At 40.4% G+C, this 21,267-nt stretch overlaps 1 protein-coding gene across 1 annotated transcript in view; it reads left to right on the forward strand.

Annotated features, from left to right (window-relative positions):
* Positions 1-21,267, forward strand: part of LOC124777471 (phospholipid-transporting ATPase IF-like) — a 442,189-nt gene that overhangs the window by 314,094 nt on the left and 106,828 nt on the right. The window contains exons 10-12 of the mRNA XM_047252898.1: positions 8,035-8,154; positions 13,923-14,038; positions 17,835-17,999. Of these exons, the coding sequence (XP_047108854.1) occupies positions 8,035-8,154; positions 13,923-14,038; positions 17,835-17,999 (401 nt within the window). The remainder of the gene's footprint in view (positions 1-8,034; positions 8,155-13,922; positions 14,039-17,834; positions 18,000-21,267) is intronic.

Raw genomic sequence — 21,267 nt, forward strand, 5'->3', positions numbered from 1 at the left:
AAAGGCCATCAAGGTTTAGCTGGATTCCATGAGGAGGTAACAGGGACAGATTGGGGGGGGGGGGCAGGGTTAGAGGGTTATATTAAGCATTATATTGCAACTCGTGGACATGTAACAGAGAGGTGGATAATTGATTCATTGTGCATTTTAGTTGAGGACTCTGGTTGTGGACTGGTTGTAAATTACTGATTGGTACTACAAGTCCAATTAGTATTTATCGAAGGACTATCAGAGATGAAGTTGTGTATGTGTGAATTTCACCAACAAATTTGTAGTTGTTAAAATGGAAAATAAAGACAATAGATTAGATACCTTTTTGAGGTGATATTTAGGAACGGTATCTTAGGGAAAGAGCAGAGGTTTATCCAAAATGACAACCCTAAACAGCATAACTGAATCCTTAAAAAGTTTCAAATGGTGGGTGCAACACTGTATTATTTAGCTTGACACCTTTCCACATTTATTGTCATTCGTATTTTTATGAAGATAAACTTGTCTATAAGAATTCATGCAAGATATTCATTACAGGTTAGTAATTCCGCTACACCAAGGAGTATTTTGATAGTGACAACATAATTTCGGCACATTTTCACTCTCCAATTCTGAAGGAGAAATGACATATGTTTGTTTACATAGTAATTTCTTGTAAAAACTTCCCTCTTTTTATTACTTATCAACTGTATGCTATTAATGGACTAATTGACATGGAATTGTTCACTCTTTGAGGAATACTATTTGCAACTCGTAGATAATATTTACATTTAGACAGTAAGTTGTTTGTGTATTGGTGGATATCCTTGGATTTAGACAAACTGCAGGTTTTACAATACAGACACTGTGAAATACTGCCCAAAATGTCTCATAAGTGCAGCCTCACTGTAGTTTTGTCCATTATGCACATTTATAGATGTGCCTAAGAATAAATTTCAAACTATGGAGTTACACATTAGTTATTGTCACAAAAGAGAGCAGATTCAGAGGATACAAAATTACAGTCAGCAACATGCAAGTCCATTTAAATATATTTTTTGCTAATGAAAAAGTGACAAAATAAAAGTAACTATGTTGTAAATATAATGTATACTTCTGTGGAAATTGACATAGCCCACCAAAATTGGCTCATTTACATAATTACAAACTCAGCATGCTTTCCCTGTACAAGTGAGAATCTTTGTAACCAGAAAAACTGGAACTACATAACTAGATAGATAGATTTTGGAAAGTTTACTGATAAGAGAAATTAATGGGCTGTTGATTAAGGTACAGAATTTTATCAACACTAGCTATTTTCTCATTAAAAGTCTCAACTTCACATTTTCTAGAAATATTGAAAATGTTTAATAAATCTTTGGAATACATTGTTTTTAGGCATCCATATTAGAGATTATGAAATAACTTACTAAACTATAGGGTTTCTTGAACACCACTTTGAATAATGAATTAGTCATTTCACATAACTATAGCACAAGTATTAGTACATGATTGGGAAAATGTTATTTAAGGAGTAGAACTGTAGCAAGTGGAACTATTCCCCCCTGACTACATCTCAATCTCCATATGAGAGGTATAGTAATCTGCGGTCTTCCTCTTTCGTTTTCCACCCTCTTCTACCCTTACCCCTCCCCCTTTTCCCCCCAGTGTACACCTTCTATTTTATTGAGCACCGCATATAACTTTCCTAAATGTGATTTGAGACTTTCTCGGCGTATTCCATTCGTGAAATCTTCTCGGGTGATCAGCCGAGTAAAGGCGTCATCTTCTCGCAACGTTCCGAAGGGTTTCGTACCCATCATCTTCAAGCAAAGTGTCGAGATGCTGTGTTGCGCGGTCCTATAAAGGCTCCTGGACCAGTGACTGATTCCAGGCGCCGACCAATCAGGTACCTGCGGAATCAGCCGCCGCGCCAGTGGTGGGGGGTTCGCGGCGCGGACCGGGCGTCGAGTCCCTGCCGGTTCCTAATATGTCTGTGGCCGCTACCGTCTTCGTGCCGGAGCGTTCTCTTCTAATTTTAGTTATTGCGGGATTCCAAGCTGTACTAAGTTGGAAACCAGTGTCTCGATTGATCAGGTTGCTGTTCAACCGAATTTCTACAGCCTCTTTGAAAACTGAATCCCAAAATCCTTTAGCGTCACACAGCTTCTTCGTACCCTCAAAGAGGAAGGTGTGTCCTTCGTTAAGGCTATGTTCCGCTACCGCCGATTTTTCTGTCTGACCAAGGCGTACATTTCTAATGTGTTCCGAGGGCCTCTGCGTGATGCAGCGCTGCGTTTGTCCGATGTATTTCGTACCACATTCCTCTTTGAGGGTACGAAGAAGCTGTGTGACGCTAAAGGATTTTGGGATTCAGTTTTCAAAGAGGCTGTAGAAATTCGGTTGAACAGCAACCTGATCAATCGAGACACTGGTTTCCAACTTAGTACAGCTTGGAATCCCGCAATAACTAAAATTAGAAGAGAACGCTCCGGCACGAAGACGGTAGCGGCCACAGACGTATTAGGAACCGGCAGGGACTCGACGCCCGGTCCGCGCCGCGAACCCCCCACCACTGGCGTGGCGGCCGATTCCGCAGGTACCTGATTGGTCGGCGCCTGGAATCAGTCACTGGTCCAGGAGCCTTTATAGGACCGCGCAACACAGCATCTCGACACTTCGCTTGAAGATGATGGGTACGAAACCCTTCGAAACGTTGCGAGAAGATGACGCCTTTACTCGGCTGATCACCCGAGAAGATTTCACGAATGGAATACGCCGAGAAAGTCTCAAATCACATTTAACATACCTCTACGGGGAGGATATCCATCGCAGCTACCAGATGCTACAGAAACTACGACTCAAGACGGGCAAGCTGCTTAGCAGACTGGCCTTCTTACAACGGTGTCGAGATAAAGAAGTGTTGCCAAAATTTGCCAACTTGCGACACCTTGTTAGCACGACAAGTACCAGACGCATACTACAACGAGCCGGTGCGGCCCTGGTGCGCGAACACATACGGGTCACCAGGCAGGAGTTAGATAAGAACGCAAGGATGCTGCTTACTCAACACCTTCGATTGGCATCCTATCTCCCACCACACACATGGGAGTGGATCGACGGAAACACATATGCAAGCAGTGAGATCCACAAGAGAAAAGCCACGGAAAAACAATGTGGCAAGTTCACCAGACTGTCTGGAGCCCGGCAACATGCCGACCACACAACCAATGCCAAGACTGTCATCAATCTGGCAGGCAAAGAACTGGACGAGACCACAATATCAGTGCTGTCGAGAGGACTTAACTTTGCTCCAGTACCTAGGACACTACCTAAGCGAGACATTATCAGCAGCATCGAGCAAGCCGTGCGCGGCCTCCCTACGGAGGCAGCTGAGGAAGTTAGGAGAGAGACGTGCAGGGTCCTGGAGAAGGCAAAAATGCCCAAGAACAACATAACGTCTGCTGAATGGAAGGCTCTTAAGGCCCTACGTGAGGATGAGGACACTGTCGTTCTAGCTGCTGACAAAGGCAATGCCACGGTGATACTGAGGAAAGAAGATTATTGGCAGAAGATAAACTCACTGCTACAAGATACTGCCTACAAGCAACTGGACAAGGACACGACAGCTTCCGTGACTCACAAGACCATCGCCTTGCTCAATGACTCTGGACTGGAAAAGGACGTCATCAGGAAGCTGTACCCCAGAGCACCGGCACCACCACGGCTATATGGGCTCCCTAAGATCCACAAAGACGGAGTCCCTTTGCGACCCATAGTGAGCACCATCAACTCACCGACATATGGTTTAGCCAAGTACCTAGCACAACTGCTCAAACCGATCGTGGGTCACTGTGAGCACCATGTCAAGAACTCGGCGGAGTTTGTGAAGGTACTACAAGGCTTTCGCCTGGATAAAGAAGATCTTCTTGTCAGCTTTGACGTCACCTCACTCTTCACACGAGTACCGCTGGAAGACTCCCTAGCGCTGCTCGAAACACGCTTTAGTGAGGACACAATAAAGCTGTTCCGGCATGTGTTAACAAACACCTACTTCAAGTGTGGAGGCAAATTTTATGAACAAGTGGATGGTGTAGCCATGGGGTCCCCCTTAGCTCCAGGCATCGCTAATCTTTACATGGAGCACTTTGAAGACATAGCCCTGGACACCGCCCCATTGAAACCTAAAGCCTTTTACAGATATGTGGATGACACTTTTGTCGTGTGGCCACATGGCAGAGAGAACCTGCAAGACTTCCTGCGACATCTCAACAGCATACACAGCAACATACAATTCACCATGGAGGTGGAAGAAAACGGAAGCTTGCCCTTCCTTGACATTCTAATCAAGAGGCACCCTGATGGCACCTTGGGTCACGCTGTGTATAGGAAGAAGACACATACAGATTTATACCTTCATGCACAGAGTTGCCACCACCCAGCACAACGCAACTCAGTGCTTAACACACTTGTGCACAGGGCCAAGTCTATCTGTGATGATGACAGCCTACCTGCAGAGTTACAACACCTAAGGAAGACCTTCCACAGCAACGGTTATAATGAGACGCAAATCTCGCGCGCCCTACACAAGAGCAGGAAGGTAGACACACCAGAAGAAGAAGATGAGACCAGATGCCTCGCATTTCTACCATACGCGGGACCGCCAACAGCCAAGATTGCCCGCATTCTGGAGAAACACAACATCAAGACAATTTTTCATGCCCCAAGTAAAATTAAGGACATACGTGGCTCAGTCAAAGACCACCTAGGACTGCAGACTCCGGGCGTATACAGTATTGAATGTGAATGTGGTACGAAATACATCGGACAAACGCAGCGCTGCATCACGCAGAGGCGCTCGGAACACATTAGAAATGTACGCCTTGGTCAGACAGAAAAATCGGCGGTAGCGGAACATAGCCTTAACGAAGGACACACCTTCCTCTTTGAGGGTACGAAGAAGCTGTGTGACGCTAAAGGATTTTGGGATTCAGTTTTCAAAGAGGCTGTAGAAATTCGGTTGAACAGCAACCTGATCAATCGAGACACTGGTTTCCAACTTAGTACAGCTTGGAATCCCGCAATAACTAAAATTAGAAGAGAACGCTCCGGCACGAAGACGGTAGCGGCCACAGACGTATTAGGAACCGGCAGGGACTCGACGCCCGGTCCGCGCCGCGAACCCCCCACCACTGGCGCGGCGGCCGATTCCGCAGGTACCTGATTGGTCGGCGCCTGGAATCAGTCACTGGTCCAGGAGCCTTTATAGGACCGCGCAACACAGCATCTCGACACTTTGCTTGAAGATGATGGGTACGAAACCCTTCGAAACGTTGCGAGAAGACGACGCCTTTACTCGGCTGATCACCCGAGAAGATTTCACTATAACTTTCCTGTTCTGCACCAGGATGAGTTCACTGGCACCAAATTCTAATCGCTTTCCCTCACTGCCCCTTCTTTCCCTAGCCCTTACCTTCCCATCCCTTCAACTATCCCTTTCCCTCACCTCTTTATTCCTCTCAGTCACTGTCTACCCAACATAAATTCTCACACCAGTCATGCCACTCTTCTGGTTCAATGTAGCTGTGTTTATTTTACTGTTTTTGTTTGTTTGTTTGTTTGTTATCTCTGAAGAACGTCATTGTCCAACAGCTAAGCTACAAGGTATAGACCTAATTTATGTGCATGCCTATTGCTCAGTGGCTCATAAGATACTGTGAGTCCCTATCTGCTCTTTTTCCATTCTTTGTGTCTCGCTCAGTACTTTGCAGTATCTAAGTTACAAGATACAAACCTAATTTATGTGCATGCTTATTGTTCAATGGCTAATAAGATACTGTGAGTCACTATCTGTTCTTTTTCCGTTCTCACCCAGTACTTGCCAGTATCATATCAAAGGCTAAATACAGGACAAAGGAATATGTTAGAAACTTGGAAAATTTGGTGGCTGAGGCAACATCGGCAATTCACTATCATCTGCTAAAATAACTATAGTACAGTTTTGGCCTTGTGACACTGGCAGTTGAATATCTGCCTGAAGATGACATCATCACCAGGGGAAAAAATTAAGCATGAAGTGGTGCAGGTGGTCTGCAATATTGTTCACATAGTCCATGGCTGTCGTGGTGTCTTCAGCTACTCCCACAAGTATCATAGAAGCCGAGGTGAATGTCCCTCATAGCATAATGCTGCCCCAGCTGGTCTGTATCCAGGGCGCATTTCGGGTTTTAAGCAGCTGTTCGCCTGGGTGACAGCATTTCTAAACGTAACTTCAACCAGATGTAACTAGAAACATGGTTTACCTGACCAGGTGACACATTTCCATTGATTCACAGTTCATCCTCAGTAATCTCATGCCCATCTGCAGTTGTAACTGATGATGTCAGTGGGTCAACAGGGGGACACCAAGGGACCATCTGCTGCAGAGCCCCATGTTCAGCAGTGTATGCTGAGGTGTTTCAGACTGCATGTGACTGCACCAGCATTGTACTCCATATGAGGATGGTATCTGTTCTTTCAGACTTGTCTGAAAGAATAGATACCATCTTCATATAGATAAAGCTTACTGGCCAATAATCTTCTTCATGCGGATGCACTCACATTGTTCAAACTCTTACGGGAATCGGTAGATTAACTGCTGCGAGTACTGAGTGTAGTGGGCAGGGGCACTAAAAATATAGTGTGTGGACAGTAAGTTGTAAATGTGGGTCATATAGGGAGCATGCCAGAGATAAGTCCCTGCAGTCGCACTATCCTCTGTGTCCTCAATGGCTCAGTCGGATGAGCGTCTACCATGTAAGCAGGAGATCCCGGGTTTGAGTCCTGGTCAGGACACACATTTTCAACTGTCCCCATTGATATGTATCAATGCCTGTAAGCAGCTGATGGTTTGGGTTTCATTTTAATTTCAGCATTGTACTCTGTCATCAAATCTGCCGCTGATTGCTGCTTGTCCTGCTTTACATAGCAGGCAAAAATCTGACATTGACATTCCATGATGGGATGCGGTTGTCCACTTTCTGCAGATGCTCACAACAGTGGCACACCTACAGCCAAACAGCTTTGCTGTATCCAAGATGCTCTTCCCCAGATGCTGTGCCACAACAATATGCCCTTTTTTAAAGCACTTATGTCAGTGGATTTCTCCACTAGTGGGCCTTATCATTATTGTGGCCCTATTGTAAAGTTACAGACTATGGTTCTAAAGCTCTTGGGTTTGATTTCTGGTCAGTCTTAGGATCTTTATCTGTCACTTATCACTTCTTTCACATATGGAAATGTCCGTTGATGCAAAAAATGCCAAGTTGCTCTACGGTTTGGGATCCACTTTAAGCTGTAGGTGACTTTATAACTGGCTGTGTAAGTCAGTTCAAAGGTCAAAGAAAAACAACAGCATACTGTCTCCAACAAGACAATTAAAAGTAATCCTCTGATTTATTCCAGTTTTTCCTTTTTGTCATCACTAAAATGATTCCTGATTCATATCCATGCCTTTTATATACTTCTGCAAGCTCCCAGCACCACCAGGTGGCATTCAGTCTTGTAGTGGGCAGTGCGTGAATTGTTTTAGCACATTAGTGTAGATAACAGAATTTGGTAGAATCTTGTGCACAAACGGAAAAATCAAGTAGGGGGTAGTACTGGTTCTATAATTCATTTTGTGGGGTCATGAGTTTAAGAGTGGGATTACTATCATAATTCTGTGCTTATTTAATTCATTGACTGTTGGCTTAAGATTGCATCATTCAATGAATTGCTCTCATGATCCCTTGGCTTCCTTACCCTGATAAGTTCCAGTAGTCTTATTGTTCTATACTGTCTCTTTGCAGCATGTGCCATCTTTCTTATTTTTTTCTTATTTTACTATGAAAGAGTGCACACTTAGGTTGCAAATTTCCACTTAGGTAGGAAAGTTTATTTGCTGTTAATCAAACTAATCCTTCCAAATTTTTATAAAGAATGCATGAGTTATCTATATACTGTAATTTTTATTTCCTTTTATTTGTAGGTTTAATATCAACATTTTACATTTAGCCATTGATTTGTTTTCTATCTGTGTTTCAGTGGCAGATTATTATGTGGGTCCATTACCACAGTTAAATGGCCTCCAAGTAGTGGGGGACATGTTTTCCTTCTTTGTGCTCTTCAATTACATTATACCTATATCATTGTATGTTACAATAGGTAAGTGTAGCTGAATATATTTCTCTGAATACCAAAACTAATATCACACATAACCATAATTATAGTGCATGTTACATGAGAAAGCAGATTGTCAAGAAGATATCCATAGGGAAGTATGGAGGAGAAGTGCTCTGCTTATGTGTAGTGGCAAACATTACAAGGCATTACTGCGGGAGTCAGTGAAAGAAAAAATGTTCAAATGTGTGTGAATTCCTAAGGGACCAAACTGCTGATGTCATCAGTGGTGAAAGAAAATTTATTGCTACAGAAATGTAGCCACTGTGCAATCTATGGGAAGTCAGTGAAAGAAAAAGTGTTCAAATGTGTGTGAATTCCTAAGGGACCAAACTGCTGATGTCATCAGTGATGAAAGAAAATGTATTGCTACAGAAATGTAGCCACTGTGCAATCTAGGGGAGAGCTGTTATAAACTTCCAGTGATGTTTGCAGTAAGCTGTCTGGTGGTTGGTGAAGGGGAATGTGCAGAACTATTCAAAATTTAGCTGCCTTTTGACATAACATACAGCCATATACTTTAGGAGCCCGCTATATGTTTGGCCCATTGAAGCAAGCCATAAAATGTTTTAAATATGGGCAACATTTACACCATTTTACAGAACTTTTTACATAATGTATTGATAAATTTTCGTTACATAAAAGCAATGTTTGCTGTAATTCAGTGGCCATCTTCTTGATGTAACTCATGGTTCACTGATACTGCTCAATGTTCTTTTCCAATACTGCTCAGTGTTATTTTCCAGCTGCTTCAAATTTAGGATCTGTTATTCTTACTGTCAAGTAAAATAGCCTGGTGGTCTAAGGGCTATGTATACATCATACAGAAAAATAAGAGCCCTGACATATGGAAGCACTGTTGCCAATTTTCACCTGCTGTACCAAAGCTACATGACTGCAAACAGTAGTCATTGTTAGAGCCTTGGCAACACTGGGACATATACATACTCATGTTACATGACTGAATATTTAATAATGCAAATAAGCCATGTCAAGCCCCCTTAGTTGTCAGGGCTCTTCTTTCACTGTACAGATTATGTGCCAAATAATATGAGTCTGTTATTGAAATATTCCTGAGGTAAGTTCTTGCTTTCACATTTAGTATTATTATAAGACAAGGTTTTTCCCCAAATTTGTCATTATTTTTTTTTCTTCTTTCTTTCTTTGTTGTCATTTCATCCCCACTGCCCAACATGGGCAAGAGGTGGTTTGTCACTGGAGAAAATTTGCCACTCTTCAGCCACATGAGAGTAAAGTCTTAAAACATAATATAAAAGCTGGACATGGTGGCTGACAAAAATAAACGTTTTGTACAATAAAAAGACAGATCATCAGTTACATAAGTTAAAATATAAAAGGTTGGCTTGGTGATGAATTAAAATATAGACATTGATGAATGGAAAATGAGTGTTGCACTCGAATATATAAAAACAGATAGACAATTTCATAAAATAAAATGGAAGGGCCGATATTATGACTGATTAAAGTAGATACATAGATGAGTGAAGAGCTGAGTGGATGTTGAGTGCTAGGGATAAGGATGGAATGTAGCATCTAAATTTAGTGTGTAAGAGGGGGTTTGTGTGGCTGAATGTTTGGAGGAACGACAGGGGACGAGTAGAGAGGGATGCGGTTCCAAACCAAGATCTAGGAAATGGCTGGAGAGAATTGGAGGGGAAGGGACCCCAGAGAAGGAGAGGGTGGTACAGACATCCTAGATCTGGTAGCAAGCTAATGTATCGAGGCAAATTTCATGCTCGATCAAGGGATGGTGATTCAAGTTTCATTGGGAGAGGATGTGGAGAGAGTGGGGGTGCAGTATTGGAGGAATGTGGTAATAGAGGTGAGACAGAGTATCAGGAAACCAGGAGGCAGGAAGCGTCGAGTTTATGAGTAACATAGGATATTCAGAGATGTTCAACATGGAAGAGTAGACTGGGGAATGTTATGACTTGTTGGAGGATGTGGGTGAGGGAGGGTAAGCGGACCTGAAAGACTAGTCAGAGTGCCTGGCGATCAAGGATGTGTAGGGTGTGGTAAAAGTAGAGAAGAGCGGAAGTCAATGCCACATTGGCATAGCAGAGGATGGGTCAGATAAGAGCTTTACAGGTGTGGAAGATTGTGGAAGGGTGCAATCCCCATGTTCAGCCAGTTAGTAGTTTTAGTAATTTTAGTTCATTGTGGGCTTTCTGTTGTATGGTTAATAGATGGTATCTCCATGTTAGTTCATTGTCAAGTGTTAGTTTGAGATATTTGAGTGTATTAGTTAACTGGATAGGCTGTAAATGATAAGGTAAATGTCATGGAGGTGGAAGCTGTGGGTGGTTTGGGCTATAATTATTGGATCATTTGAAAAATATGAGGCCATCTTATATTAGCAGATTAAACTATTGCTGCTGAAGTCAACATTTTTACATGGTTTATTAGAATATGTAGGGTTAGTCTTACATTTATAGGGGTCATCTTGGGCTATTGAGGTCATGTGCAAATTTATTTTGAAGAATTAGGAAGGGGCAGGGCTTGGCAAATAATACACACACTGCAACAGGCTGCAGATTTCCTGATACGTTGATGCTCCTGATACCGTGTCAATGTTGCTTGAACAATTGTGTGACATTGACTCATGCAGCACTATTGCAAGCGGTAACTAGCCATTGCAACAGTCTATTGCTCTGGTTAAACTTTGACAATTTTGAGAAAAACTGGAGGAAACAGCATTAAATTCTATTGTTTTACAAACTTTTATTATATTTGAACAAGTTTGCAATAAACCTTCTCATACATATATGAATATCGTATAAAAAAATTAGTGTTACTTTTTAAGCAAAGGAAACATTGAAAAACAGAAATGTTCTCCTGAAAATCATTAGTTGATTCAGAGCCAAGACCAGTATTTTCTTTGGTTGTGAAAGACTGTAATGATTTACTAAGTGGGTTGCAAATGAGAAATGAAATAAAAAATAAATAAAATAAAAAATAAGAAAGAAAGATTATATTGAATAAAGAAAATTTATGTTAAACAGACACGTTCCACATCATTACAAAATGTCATATTCATGACCTATGGAACAAACATTAATGGAATGTTCTTGTATCACAACACTGGATAAACCTGTGTGCTCCTTTTTATCAGTTCAGAACATGGTGATGACATTCAGTTGAAACAAGAAGGAAAATTAGTCCAGAATGAAATGTCTAGTAAAGGAAATAAATCATATTAAACTAACTTATGACAGTATAAAGTAATTGTATAGACAAAATATCTACTCACCAAGCAGTAGCATGAGTATACACATACAAAGAAAGTTTTTAGGTATGCAAGCTTTCAGAGCCTGTGGCTCCTTCTTCTGGTAGATGGGTTGAAGGGTAAGGAAGAGGGGTGAAAGAAAAGGCCTGGAGAGGTTTAGCAAAAAAAAAAGGGCAAAGCTCAGAAAAGTCACCCAGAACCTGGGTTGAAGAGGCAGGCAACAACATGCCACACCTGCATCTCAAAAAGCTATCTCACCTCCTCCTAAACTACTCAACAATGGTATTTCCTGCCCTGTCCCTCTGCAGCTCCCTAAACAACCACACCATCAGCCACCACTTCTCTCCTACAAACCAAGCTTGGCTAACCTCCTTAACATCCACAGCCTTCACCACTGCCTTCCAGACCAATAATAACTCATAATCACAAGAACCAGTACAGTGTTCTCATCTAAAGAACTCTCCCCTCCTGAATTATCTGTATTATCCAAGGTTCTCACTTTCAGCCCTAAACCTGCATTTAATCATGTAATGTCAATTGGAAATATTACTTTGCAACCCATTCTCAAAACCTTTCCCACAGCATACCTGACACTGAACTCTGTCTTGAACAGTTCCAACCATGATCCCAACTTGATTGACCACCACTATCTCAGAATCATCCCTTCCAAGCCTTCCTCACATCCAGCATTGCTTCACAACCCTTCCTCAGGTCCCTACAACATGACCCTAACCTGTCCTCTGCAGAACTCCAGGCTCTGTTTTCCCTAAAATCCATTGACTCCATTGTTACCTTCCCAGCAGACAAAGGATCTACCATTGTGGTACTTGACCTACAGGAGTATGTTAGTGAAGATCTACACCAGCTGTTTGACACCTCTACATACAGCATCTGCCATTAAGATCCCATCCCTGTAATTGAAACTGACCTGCAGTCTCTCCTTAAAAACCTCAGGCCCCTCACTAGGACTAACACTTCAGTCCATAGAACTTCTTACCCCACCCAAACCATGCACCCCTTCCTTTTATCTCTTCCTAAAATCCACAAACCCAATCATCTTGTCCATCCTGTAATTGATGACTTCAGAGCATCCACTGAATGTATATATGCCTCATTTGATCAACACCTGCTACCCAGAGTACAAAGATTTCCCTCCTATATTAAAGACACCAACTATTTCCTAGATTGTCCGAAATCTGTGTCCATCCCACTCTCACCAGACACCTTATCTCCCTCTATGCTAACATTCCCCATGTATATGGTGTGTCTGCTGCTGAACATTTCCTCAGTCAGTGCCTACCTGATTCCAGACGTTTGACATCCTTCTTGCTCACCTTAATCAACTTTATACTTACCAATAATTACTTCACCTACAGGCTGTGGCCTGCCTCACAGCTTCCACTGCCAGTACCTCCCCCCTATCTTAAAACTCCTCAGAAGCTCTCTTTTGTCTCTGGCATGGTGAATACCTACATTACATAAACATTTTATTCTTTGGACTCTTGTTATAATTTTATGTAGACAAGAATCTTTAGCAGTGGGTGAATAAATTTGTGCATTTATTCTGACATACAATGTGTGTAACCTGGCTGCTATCTCAAGCCAAGGCATGTGATGTTTCTGATTTTCATACCAATTTTATATATGACCAGAGCCACTCAGCTACAGCTAATGTAACTTACTACTATATGATGTAACAAGGTCCAATCCTTCTGAAGAAGATATTTTTATAAATATTGAAACCTAGGTTAAGGAGTAAATAAACCTTTGGTTTCAACTGCTTGGCTGATTTTTCAACCTCTTCGAATTTACACAGTTGCTGGATCACAGCCATGTTTAAGATTTTGTAATACATAAAAAATACATTCATGAAGCACGCAGAGAAACTGTTGTTGATAAATAAGAGAATGGATTATAAATATATTCACTTAATGACATAGTACATTATAGAAAATAATAGTGTTTTGCAGATGTGGGAGACTTTTCACTCAGTCTATTAACAGATCAGTCTCAGATGAGAAATATAAAATATACTGAAAACACTGAAGAAAGGAAAGAAGAAGAACATGTTTCAAATTTATTTTGTAAGCTGGAAAATGTGGAGGAGGATCTCCAGTGACAGGACAAAAGAACACATGTTTTAGAAAATTGTTCATTTAAGAAAGATACAAACTAGACATGTAAACACAAAGCTAAAGAACAATTGTTAAAAAGGAAGCTATGTGTGTGAATAATTTTAACAAAAGGAAAGAGAATTAAACTGTATTATAAAACCAGAAATACATTCATCACACTGTGCCTTTGTTTGCCAGACTTGTTTTATTGTTCTCCTGTTTTCAGTATTTATACACATATGTGATAATTAGTCATCATATGTGTTGGTTTTTGCACAAACGTTTTAGTTCTGAAAGAGGAAAACAGGATGTAAATTTAAGTGTTTATGTATATGTGCCTGTTCATAAATGTGAGGATGATAGTTTAAAAAATTCATTGAAATTTGTTCCAGAATTGCAGAAGTTTCTTGGCTCTCTTTTCTTTGGATGGGATCTTGAGCTATATTGTGAAGAGACAAAACAGGGAGCTATATGCAACACCTCAGATCTAAATGAAGAGTTGGGACAGGTATAAAACTGAACTTAATGTTGACTGCAGCAAAATTTATTTTGTTTGTACTGCAAAAATTGCTAAGACAGCTTTGTTATTATGCATAGTTCAGTAATATTTATTTCCATAAATAAAAGAGTTACTGAAAAATATTGTTAACCAAACACAAACACTCTCACTCCCCCCTACCCCCCCCCCCTCTCTCTCTCTCTCTCTCTCTGTCTCTTCTCTCTCTCTGTCTCTTCTCTCTCTCTCTCTCTGTGTGTGTGTGTGTGTGTGTGTGTGTGTGTGTGTGTGTGTGTGTGTGTGTGTGTGTGTGTGACAGAGAGAGAGAGAGATTAAAAACATTTGTACATTTCATGTATTGTCATTTGCTAGACCAGTGGTTCCCAACCTGGGGGCAATTACGTCTGAAAGGCAAAGTCAAACTTCATGAGGAGTAACTACTAAATAGTTTTGATGAAGATTTAGTGACCACTCTAAATTATTATTTTTTGATAATCACTGTTATTACTATTACAGTAGATTCTAATATACGACAGATCATCAGCAATAGCAATTTCCCATTAGGACAAAAGCCTCCTCTAGGTATATCCGGGCATTGCTACCTTCAACAATATAAATCCCTGTTTCTCTTAACAACTTTTTTCTACTTTTCTACCTACTTGCCATTAATTTGTCTCATCAGTCTTTTCTTGTTTTTCAGAATCCAGAAAATAACTTCCTTTGGCCATCTACCATCCATCTTCCTGGTTACTGTTCACCTCACATCTCATTTTTTTCTGTCACTATCACATGTAGGTCTTTCATTCTAGTCTACCCCCTAATGTATTTATTTGCATTCCTGTCTGTCCTAGTCAGTCATGAATACTGACAACGAATGGGAGAGTCGTGCTCTGACCACATCCTGCTCATATCCGCATCCAGTGACACCAATAGTCTGATGATTACATGACAGTCGGTCAGTGCCATTGGGTATTCAAGACCTGTTCGGATGCAATTTTTCCTAGTTATTTGCAACATGCATCTCTCTGTTCATAACTGAACCACTCCCAGATCTGAAAGGCCTTCATGTAAAAAGACCACATCTCGAATGAACTGTTTGTAAATGCTCAACTTCATAAACACCAAAAACTTCACTTTGAAAAGTAATTTAGTTTACCAAGAGCACTGTAGACTATTTTTACTCTTCTGTTTATTTCTCTTACTGTTCATCTACTGGTAGTAGTTATCACTTATCATTGGTAAAAAATTGGAATAGTAACTTTTCTTCTGATTTGGAAAACTGATGAGTAAATATGTGAGTTGTAAGACCAGTTTCTCTGAATTAAGGAATATTTTCAAATAGTGAAATTCAAGTGGAAGTATAATTTCTTGGGCCTGAGAAGGCAACCTACTATATATAGATTTTCATGAAACAGAACTGCCATTAATTAAGCAAAAAGTTTGTAGTTATATTATTACAGAAAGAACACTTAAGAATATATATTGCATTTGCCACAACTTAGAGGTATGAAAGTAGACCTTTGACTATGGTAGAATGAAAATGAAAGTGAAAAACTGAGCGAACTTGCATCATGACTTAAGATGTCCAGTGGTGGTTACCAAACAAAATACAGAAAAGTGTTGTTAGAAATAAGCAGAACCAGACATCCCATTGACCCATTATTTCTTGGTTACGAAAAAAATGTAAAAAATGTGTGAATTTTGGTTATTTTAACATTAAGTAAGTAATATAAATAATTTGTCACTTTGAAAGTAGTAGTGTTAAATTTTTGGGGCCTAATGTTTAATTAAGTCCCAAGCTCTGTTCAGGGTATTGGATGATATCTGATGTCATTTATGGGTAATGATCTCAAATAAGTCAGTAACCACAGCATTAGACAATGCCATTTTGTCAGATTAAGAGGTTCAATGAGTTTGAAGTACAAAGAGGGAGCTACAAAATACAAGTGCATATTATATTTGAGAGTAACATTAGTCCTTTATTTCTCATTGTGGATCGAAGCAATTCCTATGAGTACAATTTCTTACAATTGGTAATTTCAAAGTTATTATAAGTTCACAAAATGAATCTTCTACTATGCCATGGGATGTCCAATTTGTTAAACTCCACAACAGATTAAAAACGTGCGCAGAACTGGAGGCTCTACTGCAGATGTATAAGAGAGCTTCTGTGAATTTTGTTAAGTACAGTGGAATACTGAAAGAATTCAAGCAGTGAGCTAGGTAGCTCAGTCTTGAGTAAGATAATTGCCTGTAAAGGCAAAACTGCATGTTCATATCCCAGTTTGATGCACAGTAACTACACTATCCGGAAACCTGGCTGAAAGTGACTTACAAGTTTGTGGCGCCCTCCATCAGTAATGCTGGAATTCAATATGGTGTTGGCCCACCCTTAGCCTTGATGACAGCTTCCACTCTCACAGGCATACATTCAGTCAGGTGCCGGAAGGTTTCTTCGGGAATGTCAGCACATTCTTCATGGAGCGCTGCACTGAGCAGTTATCGATGTCAGGCGTTGAGGCCTGGCATGAAGTCGGTGTTCCAAAACATCACAAAGGTGTTCTGCAGGATACAGGTCAGAGCTCTGCACAGGCCAGTCCAATACAGAGATGTTATTGTCCTGTAACCACTCTGCCACAGGCCGTGCATTATGAACTGGTACTCGATCTTGTTGCAAGATGCAGTCGCCTCCCCCGAATTGCTCTTCAAGAGTGGAAAGCAAGAAGGTGCTTAAAACATCAGTGTAGGCCTGTGCTGTGATAGTGCCACACAAAACAACAAGGGGTGCAATCCCCCTCCATGAAAAACATGACCACACCATAACGCCACCGCCTCCGAATTTTGCTGTTGGCACTACACACACTGGCAGATGATGCTCACCGGGCATTCGCCATACCCACACCCTGCCAATGAATCACCACATTGTGTACCATGATTTGTCATTCCACGCAACATTTTTCCATTGTTCAATTGTCCAATGTTTACACTACTTACACCAAGCGAGGCATCGTTTGGCATTTACTGGAGTGATGTGTGGCTTATGAGCAGCCGCTTGACTGTGAAATCCAAGTTTTCTCACCTTCAGCGTAACTGTCATAGTATTTGCAGTGGATCCTGATGCAGTGTGGAATTCCTGTATGACGGTCTGGATAGATGTCTGCCTATTACACATACGACCCTCTCTCTGTCAGTCAACAGATGAGGTCGGCCTGTTTGCTTTTGTGCTGTACATGTCCTTTCATGTTTCCACTTCACTGTCACATTGGAAACAGTGGACCTAGGGATGTTTAAGAGTGTGGAAATCTCACATACAGACTTATGACACAAGTAACATCCAATCATCTGACCACATTCAAAGTCCATGAGTTTTGCGGAGCACCCCATCCTGCTCTCTCACGATGTCTAATGATTACTGAGGTCGCTGATATGGAGTACCTGGTAGTAGGTGGCAGCGTAGTGCACCTAATATTAAAAATGTATGTTTTTGGGAGTGCCTGGATACTTTTGATCACATAGTGTATGTCAGGAAGCCTTATTATAATTTGTTGTCACTAAGCTTGTCTTTTAATGCTGTGCTACAGCCACTTTTTTTAATTAAATAAGAATCATCTTTGTGTATGAAGAAGTGAAAATTATGTCACTGGTTGCAGCCATTTGATAACCTAATATTAGGAAGACAAGTAGAGAACTGAATCTTATTAATAAATATGGGGTGGGTTAACAATTCATGCTTATGTGAATAAAATAATGAGTACTACATAGTGGTAATTATTGCTTCAGGCACATAATTTTTGTCATTTTGTTACAGGTTGAATATCTGTTTACAGATAAAACAGGAACATTAACAGAAAATGATATGCAGTTTCGCCGCTGTTCAATTGGGGGAGTGGCATATGTTGAGAATAATGGAGAACTATTCAGGCTTACAGAAGATGGCACAGAAAGGAACAGTATTCTCTTACAGTGCATGACAGTAAGTGTCTACAAATTGTTTTTTGTTAGTTTGTATTCTTCATGATAAGTTGTGTTATAGGTTAAAAACTGTTTTCTTAATTAGTACAATGAACTTATGACCAAATGTAGCAAATGTATATAACATGCCATGCATGTTGTCAGTGTTCAAGTGTTTTTTTAAACAGATATTACTGCTGATCTTTACTTGATGCATCTAAAGCCATTTAGCCAAAAAATGTGACAGCAATAAACAGCATGTACTTGCACAACAGATAGTATGGACCATGTGTATACAAGTAACCAAAATTCATCATATCATTGTTTCCTCATCTCTGTGTGATAGTGATCAATCCTCATGTCTGTGTGGTAGGGAGTTAAATAGCCTGGAAAATTAACAATACAACTGTGTGTGAGTTGTGGTCATTGATTTGATTTCTTAGTACAAAATAGGATATGTGGTTGATGTTCACCTATAATTGTATGATATTTATGAACCTCCAGAAGGGAGTGAATGAAAAATAAGCGTTTTGTACTTAGTAAAGGTCATACAAATGTGCATGAGGAGGAAAAAAGAAAACATTTTTGTGCATGTGAGTGATAAAGTAGTGGAAAATCAGAAAATCATAACTGCAGAATTAGTCACTTCACTATAAAGTTACTGCAGGTGTCCTGGAGAGCATTATATGAAAATCTGCACATAAGGTGTGTCAGAAACTCAGATGGAAACTTTTTGAACACCACTTTATAACAGAGATCTCGTATGCAGTGACTGTCATCTGTACCTACAGCCTGATAGCGGAGTCTTCCTTAACATCTGTATGACAATGAAGCATTGAAAACTTCAGCTCTGTACTGGCTGGCATCCCAAGCATGAATATTTGTCATAAAATACTTTAATAGCTTGTTCCACAGTTTCAAAAGTGTTTGGAAAATTTTAGTGACTGTGTAAAAGAAAAAAAATGGAAACAGTTTGTGATGTTACTGAGCAACAGTCATACACTAATTTATAAATGAACACACAGCCATTTGACTGTATTGTTGTTCATTTAATTGTGATGCAGGTTTTGGCCTTTTATGCTGTTTTTCAAGTGATTGAGTTTATGTCATTAACATATATTCCAGGACATCAAGCTCAAAATGGCCATAAGTTAGAAATTTATTATATATTTTTCTTAATTTATGGCCAATTTTGAGCTTGATGTCCTGTGCAATATATATTAATGACATACATTCAATCACTTGAAAATGGCATAAAAGGCCAAAACTTGGGTCGTAATTAAATATACAACAATGGTCAAAACCCAGGTCATAATTAAATAAACAACAATACAGTCAAATGTCAGTGTGTTAATTACAAAAAAGTGAACAAAGTGTATATGTGTGAATGTAATAACAAATTTTTGACCTGCATATTTTGTATTTTTTCATGCCAGCTAGACCTAATTTTTACATTTGTCTCATTATTTACAAATTGTAATGACAGTAATATTAGCCACACACCAGTAAAGATTAAAATGTACCCAGTATTTAAGTACATTCTTCATCTTAAAAGGAGGAGGTTGCAGCAGAACTGTAATTTTTTTACACTGTTGTGTTTATCATCATCATCATCATCATCATCGTCATCATCATTTAAGACTGATTATGCCTTTCAGCGTTCAGTCTGGAGCATAGCCCCCTTATAAAATTCCTCCATGATCCCCTATTCAGTTCTAACACTGGTGCTACTTCTGATGTTAAACCTATTACTTCAAAATCATTCTTAACCGAATCCAGGTACCTTCCTCCTTGGTCTGCCCCAACTCCTCCTACCCTCTACTGCTGAACCCATGAGTCTCTTGGGTAACCTTGCTTCTCCCATGCGTGTAACATGACCCCACCATCTAAGCCTGTTCGCCCTGACTGCTACATCTGTAGAGTTCATTCCCAGTTTTTCTTTGATTTCCTCATTGTGGAAACCCTCCTGCCATTGTTCCCATCTACTAGTACCTGCAATCATCCTAGCTACTTTCATATCCATAACCTCAACCTTGTTGATAAGGTAACCTGAATCCACCCAGCTTTCGCTCCTATACAACAAAGTTGGTCAAAAGATTGAACAATGCACAGATAACTTAGTCTTGGTACTGACTTCCTTCTTGCAGAAGAGAGTAGATCGTAGCTGAGCACTCACTGCATTAGCTTTGCTACACCTCGCTTCCAGTTGTTTCACTATGTTGCCATCCTGTGAGAATATGAATCCTAAGTACTTGAAACCATCCACCTGTTCTAACTTTGTTCCTCCTATTTGGCACTCAATCCGTTTATATTTCTTTCCCACTGACATTACTTTCATTTTGGAGATGCTAATCTTCATACCATAGTCCTTACATTTCTGATCTAGCTCTGAAATATTACTTTGCAAACTTTCAATCGAATCTGCCGTCACAACTAAGTCATCCGCATATGCAAGACTGCTTATTTTGTGTTCACATATCTTAATCTCACCCCACCAGTCTATTGTTTTCAACATATGATCCATAAATAATATGAACAACAGTGGAGACTGGTTGCAGCCTTGTCTTACCCCTGAAACTACTCTGAACCATGAACTCAATTTACCGTCAACTCTAACTGCTGCCTGACTTTCCGTGTAAAGACCTTTAATTGCTTGCAAAAGTTTGCCTCCTATTCCATAATCTCGTAGAACAGACAATAACTTCCTCCTAGGAACCCGGTCATATGCCTTTTCTAGATCTATAAAGCATAGATACAATTCCCTGTTCTGCTCATAACACTTCTCCATTATTTGCCGTAACCTAAAGATCTGGTCCTGACAACCTCTAAGAGGCCTAAACCCACACTGATTTTCATCCAATTGGTCCTCAACTAATACTCGCACTTTCCTTTCAACAATACCTGAGAAGATTTTACCCACAACGCTGATTAAAGAGATACCTCTGTAGTTGTTACACTCTTTTCTGTTTCCATGTTTAAAGATTGGTGTGATTACTGCTTTTGTCCAGTCTGATGGAACCTGTCCCGACTTCCAGGCCATTTCAGTTATCCTGTGTAGCCATTTAAGACCTGACCCCAGTTGCTTTATTGCACTGCAATCTATTGACCGTTTTCTCCACTTCCTCAAATGTGATGCTATTTCCATCATCATTCCTATCCCATTCTACCTCGAAATCTGAAACATTACTGATCGTATTTTCACCTACATTGAGCAACTCTTCAAAATATTCCCTCCATCTGCCCAAGGCATCCACAGGATTCACCAGCAGTTTTCCTGACCTGTCCAAAAT

This window comes from Schistocerca piceifrons, chromosome 2, assembly GCF_021461385.2.
Source record: "Schistocerca piceifrons isolate TAMUIC-IGC-003096 chromosome 2, iqSchPice1.1, whole genome shotgun sequence".
Taxonomy (NCBI): domain Eukaryota; kingdom Metazoa; phylum Arthropoda; class Insecta; order Orthoptera; family Acrididae; genus Schistocerca; species Schistocerca piceifrons.